Raw genomic sequence first — 16,628 nt, forward strand, 5'->3', positions numbered from 1 at the left:
CGTGGCCCGCAGTCCGCACCGGTCAACCATTCGGTCCATTTCTCTTTGGAATACCGAGACCCCGTTAGTGACGCCGAAGGGAACCCTAAGAAATTGATAGAGGCGACCGTCCGCCTCGAAGGCAGTGTATGGACGGTCCGATTTGTGGATGGGGAGCTGGTGGTATGCGGATTTAAGGTCAATCGTTGAGAAGACCCGGTACAATGCAATCTGATTGACCGTATCAGATATGCGAGGGAGGGGGTTCGCGTCGAGCTGCGTGTACCGATCGATGGTCTGGCTGTAGTCCACAACCATCCTGTGTTTCTCCCCAGTTTTAACCACTACCACTTGGGCTCTCTTGTTGCTGGCCTCGATAATACCCTCGCGAAGCAGCCGCTGGACTTCGGACCTGATGAACGTCTTATCCTGGGCGCTGTACCGTCTGTTCCTGGTGGCGACGGGCTTGCAATCCACAGTCAGATTGGCAAAGAGGGAGGGGGGTCAACCTTGAGGGTCGTGAGACCGCAAAGGGTGAGTGGGGGTAGGGGCCCGCCGAATTTGAGGGTGAGACTCTGGAGGTTACATTGAAAATCCAGGCCCAGTAATAGTGTAGCACAGAGATTGGGGAGAACATACAGGCGCAAACCGCTGAATTCAATGCCTTGCACGGTGAGGTTGACCACACAGAAATCTCGGATCGGGACAGAGTGGGATCCGGAGGCCAGGGAGATCCGCTGGTTGGCGGGATGGACCGTGAGGGAGCAGCGCCTTACCGTGTCCGGATGGATGAAGCTATCGGTGCTCCCGGAGTCTAGCAGGCAGGAGGTCGCGTGGCCGTTGATTAGCACCGTCGTCGAAGCGGTGGCCAGGTTGTGAGGATGGGACTGGTCCAGCAACATGGAGGCAAGCAGCGGGCGGTCATCCGAGGAGTCCGATGAGGAGCGGCAGCGACCGGGTCCAGCGGTCCAGTCCCGAGCGGGAGACAAAATGGCGGCAATGGCGACGTCCGAAGGACCTGTGGGTGAGAAGATGGCGGCACCCATGCAGCGCACGTTGCAGGCATGGGGCAGGATAGCGGCGCCCATGCAGCGCACGTTGCGAGCGCTGGGCAAGATGGGGGCACCCACTGGCCGCACGTGGACCTGGGGGGAGAAGATGGCTACGCCCATGGTGCGCACATTGTGGGGGTGGCCCATGATGGCGGCGCCCACAGGCCACACGTGGACCTGGGGGGAGAAGACGGCAGCGCCCATGGTGCGCACATTGTGGGGTCGGCGCAAGATGGCGGCGCCCACGGGCCGTACGTGGACCTCGGGGGAGAAGATGGCGGCGCCCACTGGTCGCACATGATGCGGAAAATCTAACTGTAATAAATTGATGCGCTATCAATCGTACTAAAGACTCGAATGGGTACAATAGAGGCTTTATTACAGTTAGATGTTTATCCTCCGACTGCAGCTGGTAGAATGGCTGCTCAGGAGAAGTCATGCATATTTATACGGCTCCTTGTGGGCGGAGCTAGCCGGCAGGGGCTACCGGCAAACCTGTAGTATAGGTACTACTGTACATCCTCTAATATAGGCACACACACAATTACACAGTGGATCACCACACCTGCGATCCGCATTGCAGCTTCTGCCAACTTACGTTTATCTAAAATTCCACTGCCTGTACCCTAACTCACATCAAGTTCCATTCAACCATCATCTTTGGGCTCATTGACCTAAATTGACTTTCTGTGAGACAGTGCCTCAGTTCAATATTCTCATCGAAAAGCCAAACTTTTCATTCCACGCCTCCCCACTCGCTGCTGGGGAACACATTTTGCATTGCTGAACATACTGTAACAAAAGGACACAAACTGCATTTCAGTTATACTCCAGAACCGCAAGGACCCATTTTAGTTCCAGTTCACAGAACCAGGCACCTGTGGTGTCATTCAGGTATCAGTTAAAAGAGCGTCAGGAGATATGTACAGTGCACTTTGAAAAAGTAATTTTTGAAGGCCAGGTAATGTACTTGAAATTGTAGCTGGCGGTGGAATCATTGTCAGGATAGCGAAATAAATAACTTACATTTATATCATGACGTAAGTTTGTCTCCCAGCTCACAGCCAGTAATTGCTACATGAAGAGCAATCGCTGTTACTATGTGTGTCGTTAAGAGTGGGATTGAATTTGGACCTCGGCCACATTTTGTTTCCCTTGGATTGTGGTGGAAGACCTTCTTTACCTGGAAGGATCTTCACTGGTGGCTCTCTCGAGCTCGGTTTACCTGCGCCAACAGGTGGGGGGTGGGTGTGTGTGTGTGTGTGTGTGAGGAGTGCCGCGCGTGCGCAGACGCGCCAGCAGGAAGTGCTGAAGGTTATTGTCTTCGATTGAAAGTTGCTCAGTCAGTCAGCCAGCCAGCCAGGCGGGAGGCACAATGGGCTGCACCAGTTGTTTACAGCTTGCTGCTCTTCTCGGTCTAATCTTGTGTACTCTGGTTGGGGCAGGTAGGGCTTTTTTGTGGCTCATTTTACAATGTAACTAACCGAGCGTTCGATGAGTTTATATATATAAAAAACATTTTTCGGTGTGTGTTCTTTCCCATTGTGGGACGAGCCTGGGTTCGACATGTTTTTGCAGGTTGTTTACCTGCATATTTTACCTGCATATTTTACCTGCAGACCGCATTTTCACTTCTTTTGAGGTTTTTAAAAAATATAGTTAAAATCGCAATGATAACTATGTTTTTGCTGATAGGGGGTCAGTGATATATATCATGTCTCGAGTAACAGATACTTTTATTTTGGAGGTAAGGTATATATTGTTTGTTGTTGTTTAGAGATTCGTTTTTGTCAATGCGAGATGGTTGTAACTGCTGTCATTCTAATCTGTCGCTTTTAATTCTATTTAAAGCTATAAGAAGTCTCTCTCTTACCCCCCCCCCCCCCCCCCCCCAAAAGGTTCGATAGCGCATGTTGCTGTGACGGCCTAATTGTAGTAAAGCTTTCTGATGCGCCTTGGCGTTCCTCCATGTGGGTTCGCTAGTTTTTTTGTCCCCCCTGGTGTGTTTGATGTCGTGTTTTAGATTTCCCAAATCACGCAAGATAGATTTGCCCATCCAAAGTAATCCTTATGCCACCGATATAAAGATTTCCAGAGTTTTTAACTAGCATTCTTCCACCTGGAAGTTTAGTCTCTCCGCTGATGGCTCAAATGTGTGAAGAACTTCCTGATATCTGTTCTATAAATAGCCTTGTTCAGTTTAAACCTGTGTCCCTAGTTTACATTCCCACAATTTCATTCTTGTAATATTTTCAGTCACTTTTTAAAACCTGTGATTTTTTTTTGATTAAAATTGCATTCCTGCCCATCAGCCCAGGCTTCTCCATTCAAATGCTCTAGATTGAGGTTCAGCCTACTCCTCTCCACTACTTCCAACCCTTGAATGCCTCTTCACCAGAATTGGATGCATGATTTAAAGCATGATCCTGAGTCAGATGCCATATAGGAGAAATGTTTTCTCCTTCTTAAGCAGTCCCTCAGAGTCAAGGATGCCTTGCTTCCATTCTAAAAATGAGTTCCCAGGTGAATGAGGAATTCAGTGCTTGGCATACGATCTCTGATCCAGGTGGGGCAGTTGGTGGCTGGTGGAGCAGACGGATGGGGTGCCCAGGTTGCCATGTGCTCCTTTTGTTCTCAACGCTTGGCTTCAGCTTGTGCTCGGCAATGAAACTATGTTCAACTCCTTCCTGGATGCTCTTTCTCCACTTCAGGCAGTCTTGGACCAGGGATGTCCAGGTATTGGTGGGGCTCGGCACTTTTCCAAGGGAGCTTTGAGGTTGTCCATGAAGTATTTTCTCCGACTCCTGGAGCTTGCTTACTGCATTGCATCTCTGAATAGCATACTTGTTTTGGAGGTCTTGTATCGGGCATGTGGATGATGTGGCCCACCCAGCAGACCTGATCGATCATGGTAAATGCTGTGATGTCGACCTGAGCAGGAACATTGATATTGGTGTCCCTATCCTGCCAATATTTACAGGATTTTGTGCAGGCATTGACAATGGTACATCTCCAGAGTTTTGAGGTGCCTGTTGTACATCGTCCACATGCACTCATATGCCTTGGTGAAGGTGTTGACGATGGCTTGGAGCTTAGCCTCTGAATATGTGCAAATACAAGTATCATCTGCATTTCAGGTCTCCCAAGAATTCATTCATGTTCTATGAACATATGGCCTATGAGTTGTGTTGATTGGAACTGCTAATACTCTTGTCTCTCACTTCCGGTGGTGGCTCTGAGGGAGTAAGTGGCGCATTTGGTGGCTCTCGCTCCGGTCAGTCTTTAAGACCTTTTCCCCCTGACTTTTTTGAACTTTTAAGCGCTGGAGTGAAAAACAATAGCACTCTAGATCTGAATCCATACAGAGTTGTATGGACTTAAGGAGCAGAAGGGAGTGAAAACAGGCGAAGAAGGGGCTGAACAAAGGTGGTGTGGATGCTCAAGTGGGAGGAAAGATGGCTGATGAACAGACGGTCCAGACAGCACTGGACAACATGCTGAAGGTCATGAAAGAGAGCTTCGCAGCACTGAAGCGGGATAGTTTGGAACCGCTTCAGAAAGCGGTGGAGCGACTGGACCAGAGGCTGGACGCTCAGGATAAGATGGTCCAGGCACTGGAGAAGACAGTGGAAGAGCAGGCGGATTTCCAAACGGTAGCGGATGTGGAAATTAGAAAGTTGAAGGAGCAACAATCAAGGCTGATGGACAGGCTGGAGGACCTGGAAAACGGATCTCGCCGGCAGAATCTGAGAATCATTGGGCTCCCGGAGGGGGCCGAGGGAGTGGATGCCACGGCATATGTCAAAATAATCGTCAAACATGCTGCATAGGCTGGTGGGGGATGATTTCTTCCCGCGTCCGTTGGAGCTGGACGGGGCACACAGAGTGCAGGCGAGGCAGCCGCGAAGGGGGGGGGAGGGGGGGCGGGCAATGGTGGTCAGGTTCCATAGGTTCGTGGACAAGGAGCAGGTTCTACAGTGGGCCAAGAGCACGAGCTGCTCATGGAACAACAGTGTTCTGCGCATCTACCAGGATCTGAGCCAGGAGGTGGCCAGAAGGAGGGCAGCCTACAGACAAATTAAAGAGATCCTGTTTAAAAAGGTCAGGTTCGGACTACTTTTCCCGGCGCGACTTTGGGTCACATACTGGGAACGGCAACACTATTTTGACGACCCGGAGGAAGCGATGGACTTCGCTAAGGGGAATGGACTGGTGCCGAACTGAGGACCCATGGACTCAAGTTAGAGTGTATTAAGGGATGTTTGCATTTGTTCGCAGATTGCCCTGGGGAGAAAGCCAGCAGAATGCTTGCACAGCAACTTAGGAAGAGGGGGGCAGCCAGGGAAATAGGGACGGTAGTGGATGGGGCAGGGAACTGGGTTGGAGACCCGGCAGGATTGAACAGGGTATTCAGGGACTTTTACAGCAAGCTGTATACATCGGAACCCCCCCACGGGGCCGGAGGTGATGAGGTGCTTCTTCGATGGGCTGACCTTCCCAAAGGTTGGTAGGGGGGCTGGGGGCCCCGATTAGAGCTGAAGAAGTAATGGGGGGCCTGAAGGTCATGCAGTCGGGTGAAGCCCCGGGGCCGGATGGGTATCCAGTGGAGTTCTCCACTGTTCTCGGGTATAGTGGGGCCGGTGCTAGTTAGGGTGTTTAACAAGGCAAGGGACAATGGGGTGCTACCTCCGACGATGTTGCAAGCTACCATCTCGCTGATATTAAAACGGGATAAATGTCCGGAAGCCTGTGAGTCCTATAGGCCAATCTCCCTGATTAATGTGGACGCTAAACTGCTGGCCAAGATCCTGGCGTCCAGAATCGAAGACTGCGTACCGGACGTGATTGTGGAGGACCAAACGGGATTTGTTAAGGGCAGGCAGCTGGTAGCCAATCTAAGAAGGCTACTCAATGTGATTATGATGCCCCGGAGGGCAGAGAGGTGGAGGTAGTGGTGGCAATGGATGCCGCAAAGGCTTTTGACCGGGTGGAGAGGGACTATTTATGGGAGGTGCTGGGACAGTTTGGAGAAGGCTTTGTGGACTAGGTTAAACTGCTATATCAGGCCCCGAGGCTAGTGTAAGGACGAACAGGACGACATCTGAGTATTTTAGACTACACACCGCGGGACAAGACAGGGATGCCCCCTCTCTCCACTGCTGTTTGCGTTGGCCATAGAACCGCAGGCATTGCTCTGAGAGCGGCAAGGGGATGGAAGGGATGGTCGGGGGGGGGGGGGGGGGGGGGGGGGGGGGGGGGGGGGGGGGGGGGGGTGTGGGGGGTGGGGGGGGGGGGGGGGTGGGGGGGGGGGGGGGGGTGGGGGGGGGGGGGGTGGGGGGAGGGGTCGGGTGGGGGGGGGGGGGGGGGGGGGGTGGGGGGGGGGGGGGGGGGGGGGGGGGGGGGGGGGGGATAGAACACAAGGGTCTCGCTCTACGCGGATGACCTGCTTTTGTATGTGTCGGATCCAGCGGCAGGGATGGACAGGATTATGGAAATCCTAGGGGAGTTTGGCCGGTTTTCGGGATGTTTGTGGTGCAGGCGAGGGGTCAGGAGAATAGGCTGAGCGAGCTACCATTCAGGCTGGTTGGGGAAAGTTTTAGGTATTTGGGAATACAAGTGGCGTGTGATTGGGGCAAGATGCATAAGTTGAACTTGTCTAGGCTGGTGGAGCTAGTTTCGGGAGGTGGGATGCACTCCTGCTGTCACCAGCGAGGAGAGTACAACGGTGAAGATGACGATCCTCCCGAGATTCCTGTTTATTTTTCAGTGTCTCCCTATTTTCATTCCGCGATCCTTCTTTAAAAGAATCAATAAAATCATCCTGGGATTTGTTTGGGCCGGGAAGTTCCATGCTGGAACGGAACCGTAGCGAGGGGGGACTGGCGTTGCCGAACCTCAGCAACTCCTACTGGGTAGCTAACATAGCCATGATAAGGAAATGAATAGTGGGTACGGGGTCGGTTTGGGAGCGGGTGCTTCATGCAGGGGCACCAGCTTGGCAGCCCTGGTCACGGCTCCCCTGCCGCTCCTGCCGTCGGCCAGGTACTCCACCAGCCCTGTAGTGGTGGCGGCTCTGCGGATTTGGGGCCAATGGAGGAAGCATGCGGGGGAAGTGGGAGCGTCGGTCTGGTCCCCAATATGTGACAACCACCGATTTGTCCCGGGGAAGATGGATGGCGGGTTTCGAGCGTGGCGGAGGGTGGGGATGGGAAGGATGGGCGACTTGTTTCTGGAAGGGAGCTTCGCGAACATGAGGGCGCTGGAGGAGAAGTTCGGGCTGGCGAGGCGGAATGACTTTCGGTACTTGCAGGTGCGGGATTTCGTACGTAGACAGATCCTGTCCTTTCCACGCCTTCCACCAAGGGGGATCCAGGACAGGGTAGTTTCCAGGGGGTAGGAGAGGGGAGAGTCTCGGATATTTATAAGGTGCTTATGGGAGCGGAGGACACAGGGACCGAGGAACTGAAACTTAAGTGGGAAGAGGAGCTTGGTGGGGAGTTGGAGGGAGGTGTATGGGCAGACGCTCTGAGGAGGGTAAATGCAACCGCAACATGTGCCAGGTTCACCTGATTCAGTTCAAGGTAGTTCACCGTTGCCCACATGATGGTGGCCCGGATGAGCAAATTCTTTGGGCTGGAGGACAAGTGTGTTGGATGTGGGGGAGGGCCAGCGAACCATGTCCACATGTTCTGGGCGTGTCCAAAACTCAGGGGATACTGGTAGGGATTTGCGGACACCATATCCCAGATACTGAAAACAAGGGTTGCAATGAGTCCAGAGGTGGCGATTTTTGGGCTGTCGGAAGACCCGGGAGTCCAGGAGGGGATAGAGGCCGACGTAGTGGCCTTTGCTTCCCTGATAGCACGGCGATGAATACTGTTGGCCTGGAGGGACTCAAAGCCCCCAAAAACCGAAGTATGGCTGTCGGACATGGCAAGCTTTCTCGGCTTGGAAAAAATCAAGTTCGCCTTACGAAGATCACTATCGGGGTTCGCCCGGAGGTGGCAACCATTCATCGACTTCTTCGCGGGGAACTAATCGTCAGCGCGGGGGGGGGGGGGGGGGGGGGGGGGGGGGGGGGGTAGAATAGTGTAGAGTAGGGGGGGGGAAGAATAGGCGGGTCTATTTGCGAGAGAGGTACTGTTATTTGCACTATGTTTTTGTAATTGGTATCTGCACACTAATGTATATTGTTACTGTTTACAATGCCAAAAATACCTCAATAAAATCTGTTTTTAAACAAAAAAAAACTCTTCTCTCTCTGTCAATTTCATCCATAGTTATTTCATCACTGTTCTTGAAGTATGCTTGTTATTTTTATCTATCTGTAGTACTTTACATTTTGTCCTTACTAAATTTCATCAGCTGTTCTACCCACATAAATACATTTTATCCAAAGCATTCTGTACTTTCTGAGGAGGTACTTTTGATTCTGCTCTCTTCCGCCCCCCCAAACACACACACAAACATGCAAATTTAAACAGTATCTGAATTAATGTCACATGTAAGCCCGAAACTGTCGTGGTTCCAGCAGTCAATCTAAAGGCACCTCACTCTACCTTCCCACTAATATTGGGTGACTACTCATATTCAGCAATTCTTAATCCATTCCCATGGTTTTGCACTGAACAGACCAGTAATAACAAGATTCACATTCTCGTCTATGCTAAAAGCAAATTACTGCGGATGCTGAAATCTGAAACCAAAGAGAAAATGCTGGAAAATCTCAGCCGGTCTGTTGGCATCAGTAGGGAGAGAAAAGAGCCAATGTTTTGAGTCCAGATGACCCTTGTCAAAGCTAAGGACAGAGAAAGTGGTAAATATTTATGCTGTGGAGTGAGAATGAAAGATGAGTCATAGCCACAGAAACCCAGGTAAACCGGGTGCTATTAGCCACAGAAACCAAGGGGAAAGAGTGTTAATGGCAGTCCACAGAAGAACAAAAGGTGTGAAAGGCCAAACAGCAGAGAAACTAATATCAGAGGGTAAACTGATTAGCTCGACCCCACCTCGATCCATTCGTTTTCATTTTCATCTGTCACAGTTTACCCAATCCACAGATCCCTGTTCAAATCCAAACCGCCCCAGCACCACAAATATTCCCATTCCACTCAATTGAAGCCCTTCTTCCATGGCTACTACCGCATCCCGTCCCTCGGGGTATCATTATCACATTCAATGATCTCCTAATGTTGGCTAACAAATGCCTCCCCTTCACAAACTGTTTGGTCCTCCCCTATCACCCTGGCACACAGTCCTCAATCGAGGCCAAGATCTTGGCCAATAACTTGGTGTCCACATTTAATAGCGATATCAGCACGTAGGATGCACACTGCTCTGGATCCTTGTCCCTTATTAAAATCAAGGAGATTGAGGCCTGCGATAACGTCGGGGGGAGCACCCCAAAAACCTTTTTATTAAACTTCACTGGAAACTCATCCGGGCCCGGGGCCTTGCACAACTGCATCACGTCGAGCCTCTCCACCACCTCTACCACCCAGTCCTCGTCCACACCCGGGACCACCCGTGTTTCCCCCCATGTCCTTCACTTTTCCAATCTCCCTTGCTGCCTCCTGTTTCCTCAATTGATGTGCTAGCATCCTGCCCGCCTTCTCCCCATATTCGTAGACCACTCTCTTCGCCCTCCTTAACTGCCCTACTGCCTTCCCCATGTACAAAAGCCCAAACTCCATCTGCAGTTTTTGTTGCTCCCTCAACAGCCCCGCCTCCGTGGCCTCCAAATACCTCCTGTCCACCTGCAAGATCTCCTCCACTAGCCTCTCCATCTCCGCCCACTACGCCTTCTATCTGTTTGCCCGTATGGAGATAAACTCCCCCCTCACTACTTCCTTATTTGCCTCCCACAACGTGGCTGCCGAAACCATCCCATGTCGTTCAGCTCCACATATCCCTGAATGGCTGCCCTCACCCACTCACAACCTCCTCGTCCGACAATAGCCCCACATCCAACCTCCACTGTGGGTGCTGACCCCCCTCCCCTGTTTACCCGCAAGTCCACCCAGTGCGACGCATGGTCCGACACAATTGCCAAGTATTCCAAACTGACCACCCCGACCAACAACGTCCTATTCATCACAAAAAAGTTGATTCAGCAGGACACCCTGAGCACATGAGAAAAAAACAAAAATTCCTTCGTCCTCAGCCTATCAAACCTCCATGGATCCACCCCCCACCACCATGTGTTCCATAAACCCCTTCAGATCCTTCGCTACAGCCGACACTCTCCCTGACCTCGGACGCGATTGATCCAACCTTAGATCCAGAACCGTATTAAAGTCTGGGGGCCCCATGATCAACAGATGTGGTCCAGGTCAGGTATCTTCTCCAACGCCCGACTCATGAACTCCACATCGTCCCAGTTCGGAGCATGAATATTCACCAGTACCACTGGCACCCCTTTCAATTTCCCACTCACCATAACATGCCTCTCCCCAGAGTCTGCCACTATACTCCCCACTTCAAAATGTTACACGTTTATTAATCAATATTGCTCCCCACCTTGTCTTTGAGTCTAATCCAGAATGAAATATCTTCCCTACCCACCCTTTCCTAAGCCTAATCTGATCCCCAATCTTCAAGTGTGTTTCCTGCAAAAAACAAAAGCCATGTCCGCCTTTACACTCCTCAGATGTGCGAATACACAAACCCTCTTGACCGGCCCATTCAACCCTCTCACGTTCCATGTGATCAGCCTGGTATCCCCCGCACCCTGCACCTCCTTTGGCCTGTCCTTGGATGTCCACCATCATCAACCCTCCCCATAACACATCTTAAAGCCCCCGACCTACCACAAAATAACAATCCTCATCAACACTAACCACCTGCTCACCCCCCACTGTGCCCTGGTAGCCCCCGCCCATGGCGCATAGCATCCTATTCCCCACTGATTCTCTTCCCCACCCCCTGCTCAAACACTATCCCAGTGCAAAAAACAGCACCAACCCAAAGACAAAGAAAAGAGCAACCATCCATCCCCCACAAACAAAAACACAATGCAATGGCTCCAAAAGAAAACAAAAACAAACCCAAAGGAACAGAAACAAACATCTCCTCAAAAGTTCAACGTCCTCCTCCTGCCAATCCATTGTACCTGACAAACTCCATTGCTTCCTCTGGCATCCCAAAGTAAAGTTCACGACCATTATAAGTCACCCATAGGCTTATTCCGAATTTCACCCCCTTCTTAAAGAGGGCCGTCTTCACCTTATTGAACCCCGCTCTCCTCTTGGCCAGTTCCGCACCCAGGTCCTGGTACACACAAAGTTCACTGCCTTCCCAGGTACATTGTCTCGTCTGCCTGGCCCACCTCGGGATCCCCTCCTTATCCAGGAACTGGTGCAGGCACACCATCATTGCCTACGGCGGCTCATTCCCACATGACTTCCTCATCAGTGCCCTGTGAGCCAGAACACCTCCAAGGGTCCGTTCAAAGGCCCTCTCTCGCAGCAACTTCTCGAAATCCGAGCCAGGTACGATTCAGCATCCGTTCCCTCGCTGCCCTCCGGCAGCCCCACGATCCTCAGGATCTGCATCTGGGACCCGTTCTCCAAGTACTCCACCTTCTCCTGCGTCACCTCTGAGTATCCCGCATCACCCCCAATTCGGTCATCTTCAAGGCAAGCTGCACCTCGTGCTTCCCCACCATCTCCTCCACCTTCTGGATTGCCTGGCTCTGGGCCTCCAATGTCGTTTCCAGGCAGTCGATCCCTGCCTTAATCGGATCCACCACCCTCGCCAGGTCCTCCCAGATTCTCCTTCCTGTGCTGGGTGAACTTCTCATTCTAGATGCCCACCAACTACTCGGTCAACCATTGAGATGGTAGGGTCAGTCCCTGACCCTCCACCATCTTCCCCTGTATCGCAGGTACAGCTTCTCGCTAAAACTGCTCCATTCTTTTTAGACCACTCCTGGTCTACGAATCCATCCACCGATGGAACACTCTCTCCTTCCACCCGTGCTGCACCGTTTTGCTCAACACATCCGCCCGGTATCCGGGGAAAAGGTCCAAAAATACCACCACAAGCGGGAGCCACCAAATGTGCAGCCACATATTCCTTGGCTGCTACAGGAAGTCATTCTGTTTTTCTTTTCAAAGCTTGTGCACTTTGCTCTATTTTGCCAGCACTGTCTTGTTTTTATTCCGAACCTGATTGATCGACTTTAGTTTTCATCCCTCCCACGCCCTCTCACCTTCTAAAATAGACCTTCACTAGCTTAGCTCAGGTATTCTTTAAAATCGGTAAACTTATTTCCATTGATTCTTCAGCGTTTTTTGACTTTCCACCTTCCACCTTTTTTCCTTATTCTATCCATATGACTTCTCAGTTCTGATGAGCGATCAAGTTAAATTGTTGACTGGAATCTCCACAGATACTGACTGACATGCATTTCAGCCTTCTTTGTTTTTGTTTGATTTCCAACACTTCCATCACACTGCCTTTATTACTGCTTGTAATAGGTAGATTCAATGAAGAGGCATACAGGGTGGCCAGAAAAAAGCAATAGATCCACGGATTGGGAACAGTTTAAAGTTCAGCAAAGGCAGGGCAAAGGATTGATTAAGAAGGGGAAAATACAATATGAAAGTAAGCTACTGGGAAACATAAGAACTGACTGTAAAAGTTTCTATAGGTATGTAAGAGAAAAAGATTGATAAAAACGAATGTCGGCCCCTTACAGTCAGAAATGGGGGAATTCATAATGGAGGACCGAGAAATGGCTGAGGAACTAAAATCGTACTTTGCTTCTGTCTTCACAAAGGAAGACATGAATAATGTTCCAGAGGTTCTGAGAAACACCAGTTTTAGTGAGATATTAGTAGATAAATGGTTTTCAGGAAATTAATGGGATTGAAGGCGGGTAAATTTCCAGGGGCTGATAATCGTCATCCCAGAATACTTAAGGAAGTAGCCCTAGAAATAGTAGATCCATTAGCGGTCATTTTCCAAAATTCTTTGTGGACTCTGGAATGGTTCCTACAGATTAGAGAGTAGCTGGTTAGCACTGTTGCTTCACAGTGCCACGGTGGTCCCAGGTTCGATTCCTGGCTTGGGTCACTGTCTGTGTGGAGTCTGGACATTTTCCCTGTGTCTGCGTGGGTTTCCTCTGGGTGCTCCGGTTTCCTCTAACAAGTCCCGAAAGACGTCATTTGGACATTCTGGATTCTCCTTCCGTGTACCCGAACAGACGCCGGAATGTGGCGACTAGGCTTTTCACAGTAACTTCATTGCAGTACTAATGTAAGCCTACTTGTGACAATAAAAATTATTATTATAATATAACCCTGATATTCAAAATGGCAGGTAGAGAGAAAACAGGGAACTATAGAATAGTGAGCCTAACGTCGATAGGAGGGAAGCTGCTGGAGTCCATTATCAAGGATTTCATAGAACAGCATTTGGCAAGCAGTGATCTAATCGGACAAAGTCAGCATGGATTTATTAAAGGGAAATCATGCTTGACAAATCTATTGGAATTCTTTGAAGATGTAACTAGTAGAGTCGAACAGGGAGACCCGGTGGATGTGGTTTATTTAGACTTTCAGAAGACTTTCAACAAGGTCTCGCATAGCAGATTACAATGTACAATTAAAGTGCATGGGTTGCGGGTAATGTCTTGAGATGTATAGAAGGCTGGTTAGCAGATGGGAAGCAAAAAGCTGGAAAAAATGGGTCTTTTCCAATTGGCGGACAGTGATTAGTTGGGTACCACAGGAATCTGTGCTAGGACCCCAACTGTTCACATTAAATTCCCTCATCCAAACATATAATGTACTATTTCCAAATTTGCAGATGATACAAAGTTTGGTGGGAGGGTGAACTGTGAGGAGGATGCAGAGATGCTTCAGAGGGATTTGGACAGGCTGAATAAGTAGGCATATGCATGGCAGATGCAGTATAACATAGATGAATGTGAGGTTATGCGTGTCTGTAGCAAAAATGAAAGCAGATTATCATTTGAATGGGTGGAAATTGAAAGGTAGATACTCAGCAAGACTTTGGATATCCTCATGCGTCAGGCCTGAAAGTAAGTGTGCAGGTACAGCAGGCAGTAAAGAAGGCAAATGGTATGTTGACCTTCATAGCGACAGATTTTGAGTATAGGAATAAGAGATTTTTTACTACAATTGTGTAGGCATTGGCGAGGCCACACCTGAAGTATTATATACAGTTTAGGTGTCCTTATCTGAGGAAGGATATTCTTGCTATGGAGGGGTTGCATCAAAGGTATAACTGGCTGATTCTTGGGATGGTGCGACTGTCATATGAGGAAAAACTAAATTGGTTAGGATTCTATTCATTGGAGTTTAGAAGAGTGAGACCGGATCACATAGAAATTTATAAAATTCTAACAGGATTAGACAGGGTAGATTCGGAAAGAATGCTCCCGACGGTGGGCTGTCCAGAACTCGGGGTCGTAGTTTGAGGATAAGGGGTAAACCTTTTAGGACTGAGGTGAAGAGGAATGTCTTCACCCAGAGAGTGCTAAATCTATGGAATTCACTGCAACAAAAGTAGTTGAGGCGAAAAGATTGCGTAATTTCAAGAAGGAGTTAGATGTAGCTCTTGGGGCTAAAGGGATATGGGGCAGAAGGCGGGATCAGGGTATTGAACTCTATGATCAGCCATGATAATGAATGGCGGAGCAGACTTGGAAGGGCCAAATGGCGGCCTCCTATTTTCTATGTATGTTTCTATGAGGCATTCTCAACATTTAGCTTCTGAGGCTTCCTCTTTAATGTTTTTTCTGCACAAAAATTAGTTATTTAGTTTTTTAAAAAAAATTTAGAGTACCCAATTAATTTTTTCCAATTAAGGGGCAATTAAGCATGTTCAATCCACCTACCTTGCACATCTTTAGGTTTGTGGGGGCAAAACCCACGCAAACACGGGAAGAATGTGCAAACTCCCACACAGACAGTGACCCAGAGCCGGGATCGAACCTGGGACCCTCGGCGCCGTGAGGCAGCAGGGCTAACCCACTGTGCCACCGTGCTGCCCTTTTAGTTATTCAGTTAAACAATTTTTTGTTTTGCTTATAACTTTACCACTGTATCTTTAAGTCTCTCCACTTCTTGGGCTGAGATTCATTCTGATCTCCACACTTCTATCGACCAGAGACATCTCACGTAATTATTCTTCCAATATGCTAGTTTGTTGTACCTTAAATGAGCATTAAAAAAAAATGCATATGCCTGTATGATATGAATATGGAAGCAAAATACTGCTGGTGAGGCAACTCTGAAATTTTGCACCACCACACCCCCACCTCTTAAACAGTACAAAATTCATCATGTTTCCCCCTTTGTTTAGATGTGAAGAAGAGTCGTATGGACTTGAAACGTTTGCTCTGTTTCTGTCTCCATAGATGCTTCCAGACCTGCTGAGATTTCCCAGCATTTTCTGTTTTTACTTTGGTTCAGATATGATGTCAGTTACAGTTCTATTTTGGAGATAGTAACTCAATTGTTGGTGGAGTGGTGGGCGAGGAAGAGTAAACCTGCACTCTGGGTGGAACCAAGGAGAAATTAAAGCACCAAGGGAACATGGAGTGTTTTGTCAACTGATTTACATAGAACATACAGTGCAGAAGGAGACCATTCGGCCCATCGAGTCTGCATCAATCCACTTAAGCCCTCACTTCTACCCTATCTCTGTAAACCAGTAACCCTTCCTAAACACTTTTGGACCATAAGGGCAATTTAGCATGGCCAATCCACCTAACCTGCACGTCTTTGGACCGTGGGAGGAAACCGGAGCACCCGGAGAAAACCCACGCAGACACGGGGAGAACATGCAGACTCTGCGCAGACAGTGACCCAGCGAGGGATTGAACCTGGGACCCTGGAGCTGTTAAGCCACAGTGCTAACCACTGTGCTATTGTGCTGTGTTATGTGCACTCACGACACTGGGGAAGAGTGAGATGATGCTTTAAGTCATAGGCAGTATTAACAAATGGATCAGAACCCCCCCAATCACCACCACCACAGTTCAACTTGCAAAACGTTCAACCCACATAAGAACAACGAAATGCAAACATGAACAAGGAACCCCAACAAATTGCTTTAAATCCACCTCCGGCACATCAAAAAATAGTCTTTCCCCTCAAAAATCACTCTCAGCCACACCAGTTATGCCCCCCAAATCCGACTACCAGTTTTATACAGGGCAGCTTTTTGCCTTGCTCAATGCCGCCGCCGCCTTTGCCAGCTCTGCTCCAACATCCTAATAAAGCCTGATGACATGGTCTTCTCATTTGTAGCCGTGATGCTTCTTTATAAAAGCAAAATTACTGTGGATGCTGGAATCTGAAACCAAAAAAGAAAATGCTGGAAAATCTCAGCAGGAAGGCAGCATCTGTATGGAGAGAAAAGAGCTAACGTTTAGAGCTCCAATGACTCTTTGTCAAAGCCGTGATGCTTCTTTGTCCATCTCTGGACCCACTCTTTTTCCTTGGAAGCTGTGAAACCTCCAAATTACTGCTCACAGTCTTTCGTTGGGACCGGGGGTTTCTGTCGGAGTGTCCAGTGGGCGCGAAACAGCTTGGCAGGGAATGTGATTCCACCCTCTCCCAC

At 49.4% G+C, this 16,628-nt stretch overlaps 1 protein-coding gene across 1 annotated transcript in view; it reads left to right on the top strand.

The window, feature by feature from the left end:
* The first annotated feature begins 2,354 nt into the window (after positions 1 to 2,354).
* The window catches only part of vsig10 (V-set and immunoglobulin domain containing 10), a 50,993-nt gene continuing 36,719 nt past the window's right edge, over positions 2,355 to 16,628 (top strand). Inside the window, 1 exon segment of the mRNA XM_038787939.1 lies at positions 2,355 to 2,476. Within this exon segment, the coding sequence (XP_038643867.1) occupies positions 2,407 to 2,476 (70 nt within the window). The 5' untranslated portion in view covers positions 2,355 to 2,406.

The sequence above is a fragment of the Scyliorhinus canicula genome, chromosome 1 (assembly GCF_902713615.1).
Source record: "Scyliorhinus canicula chromosome 1, sScyCan1.1, whole genome shotgun sequence".
In the NCBI taxonomy this organism is placed as follows: Eukaryota; Metazoa; Chordata; class Chondrichthyes; order Carcharhiniformes; family Scyliorhinidae; genus Scyliorhinus; species Scyliorhinus canicula.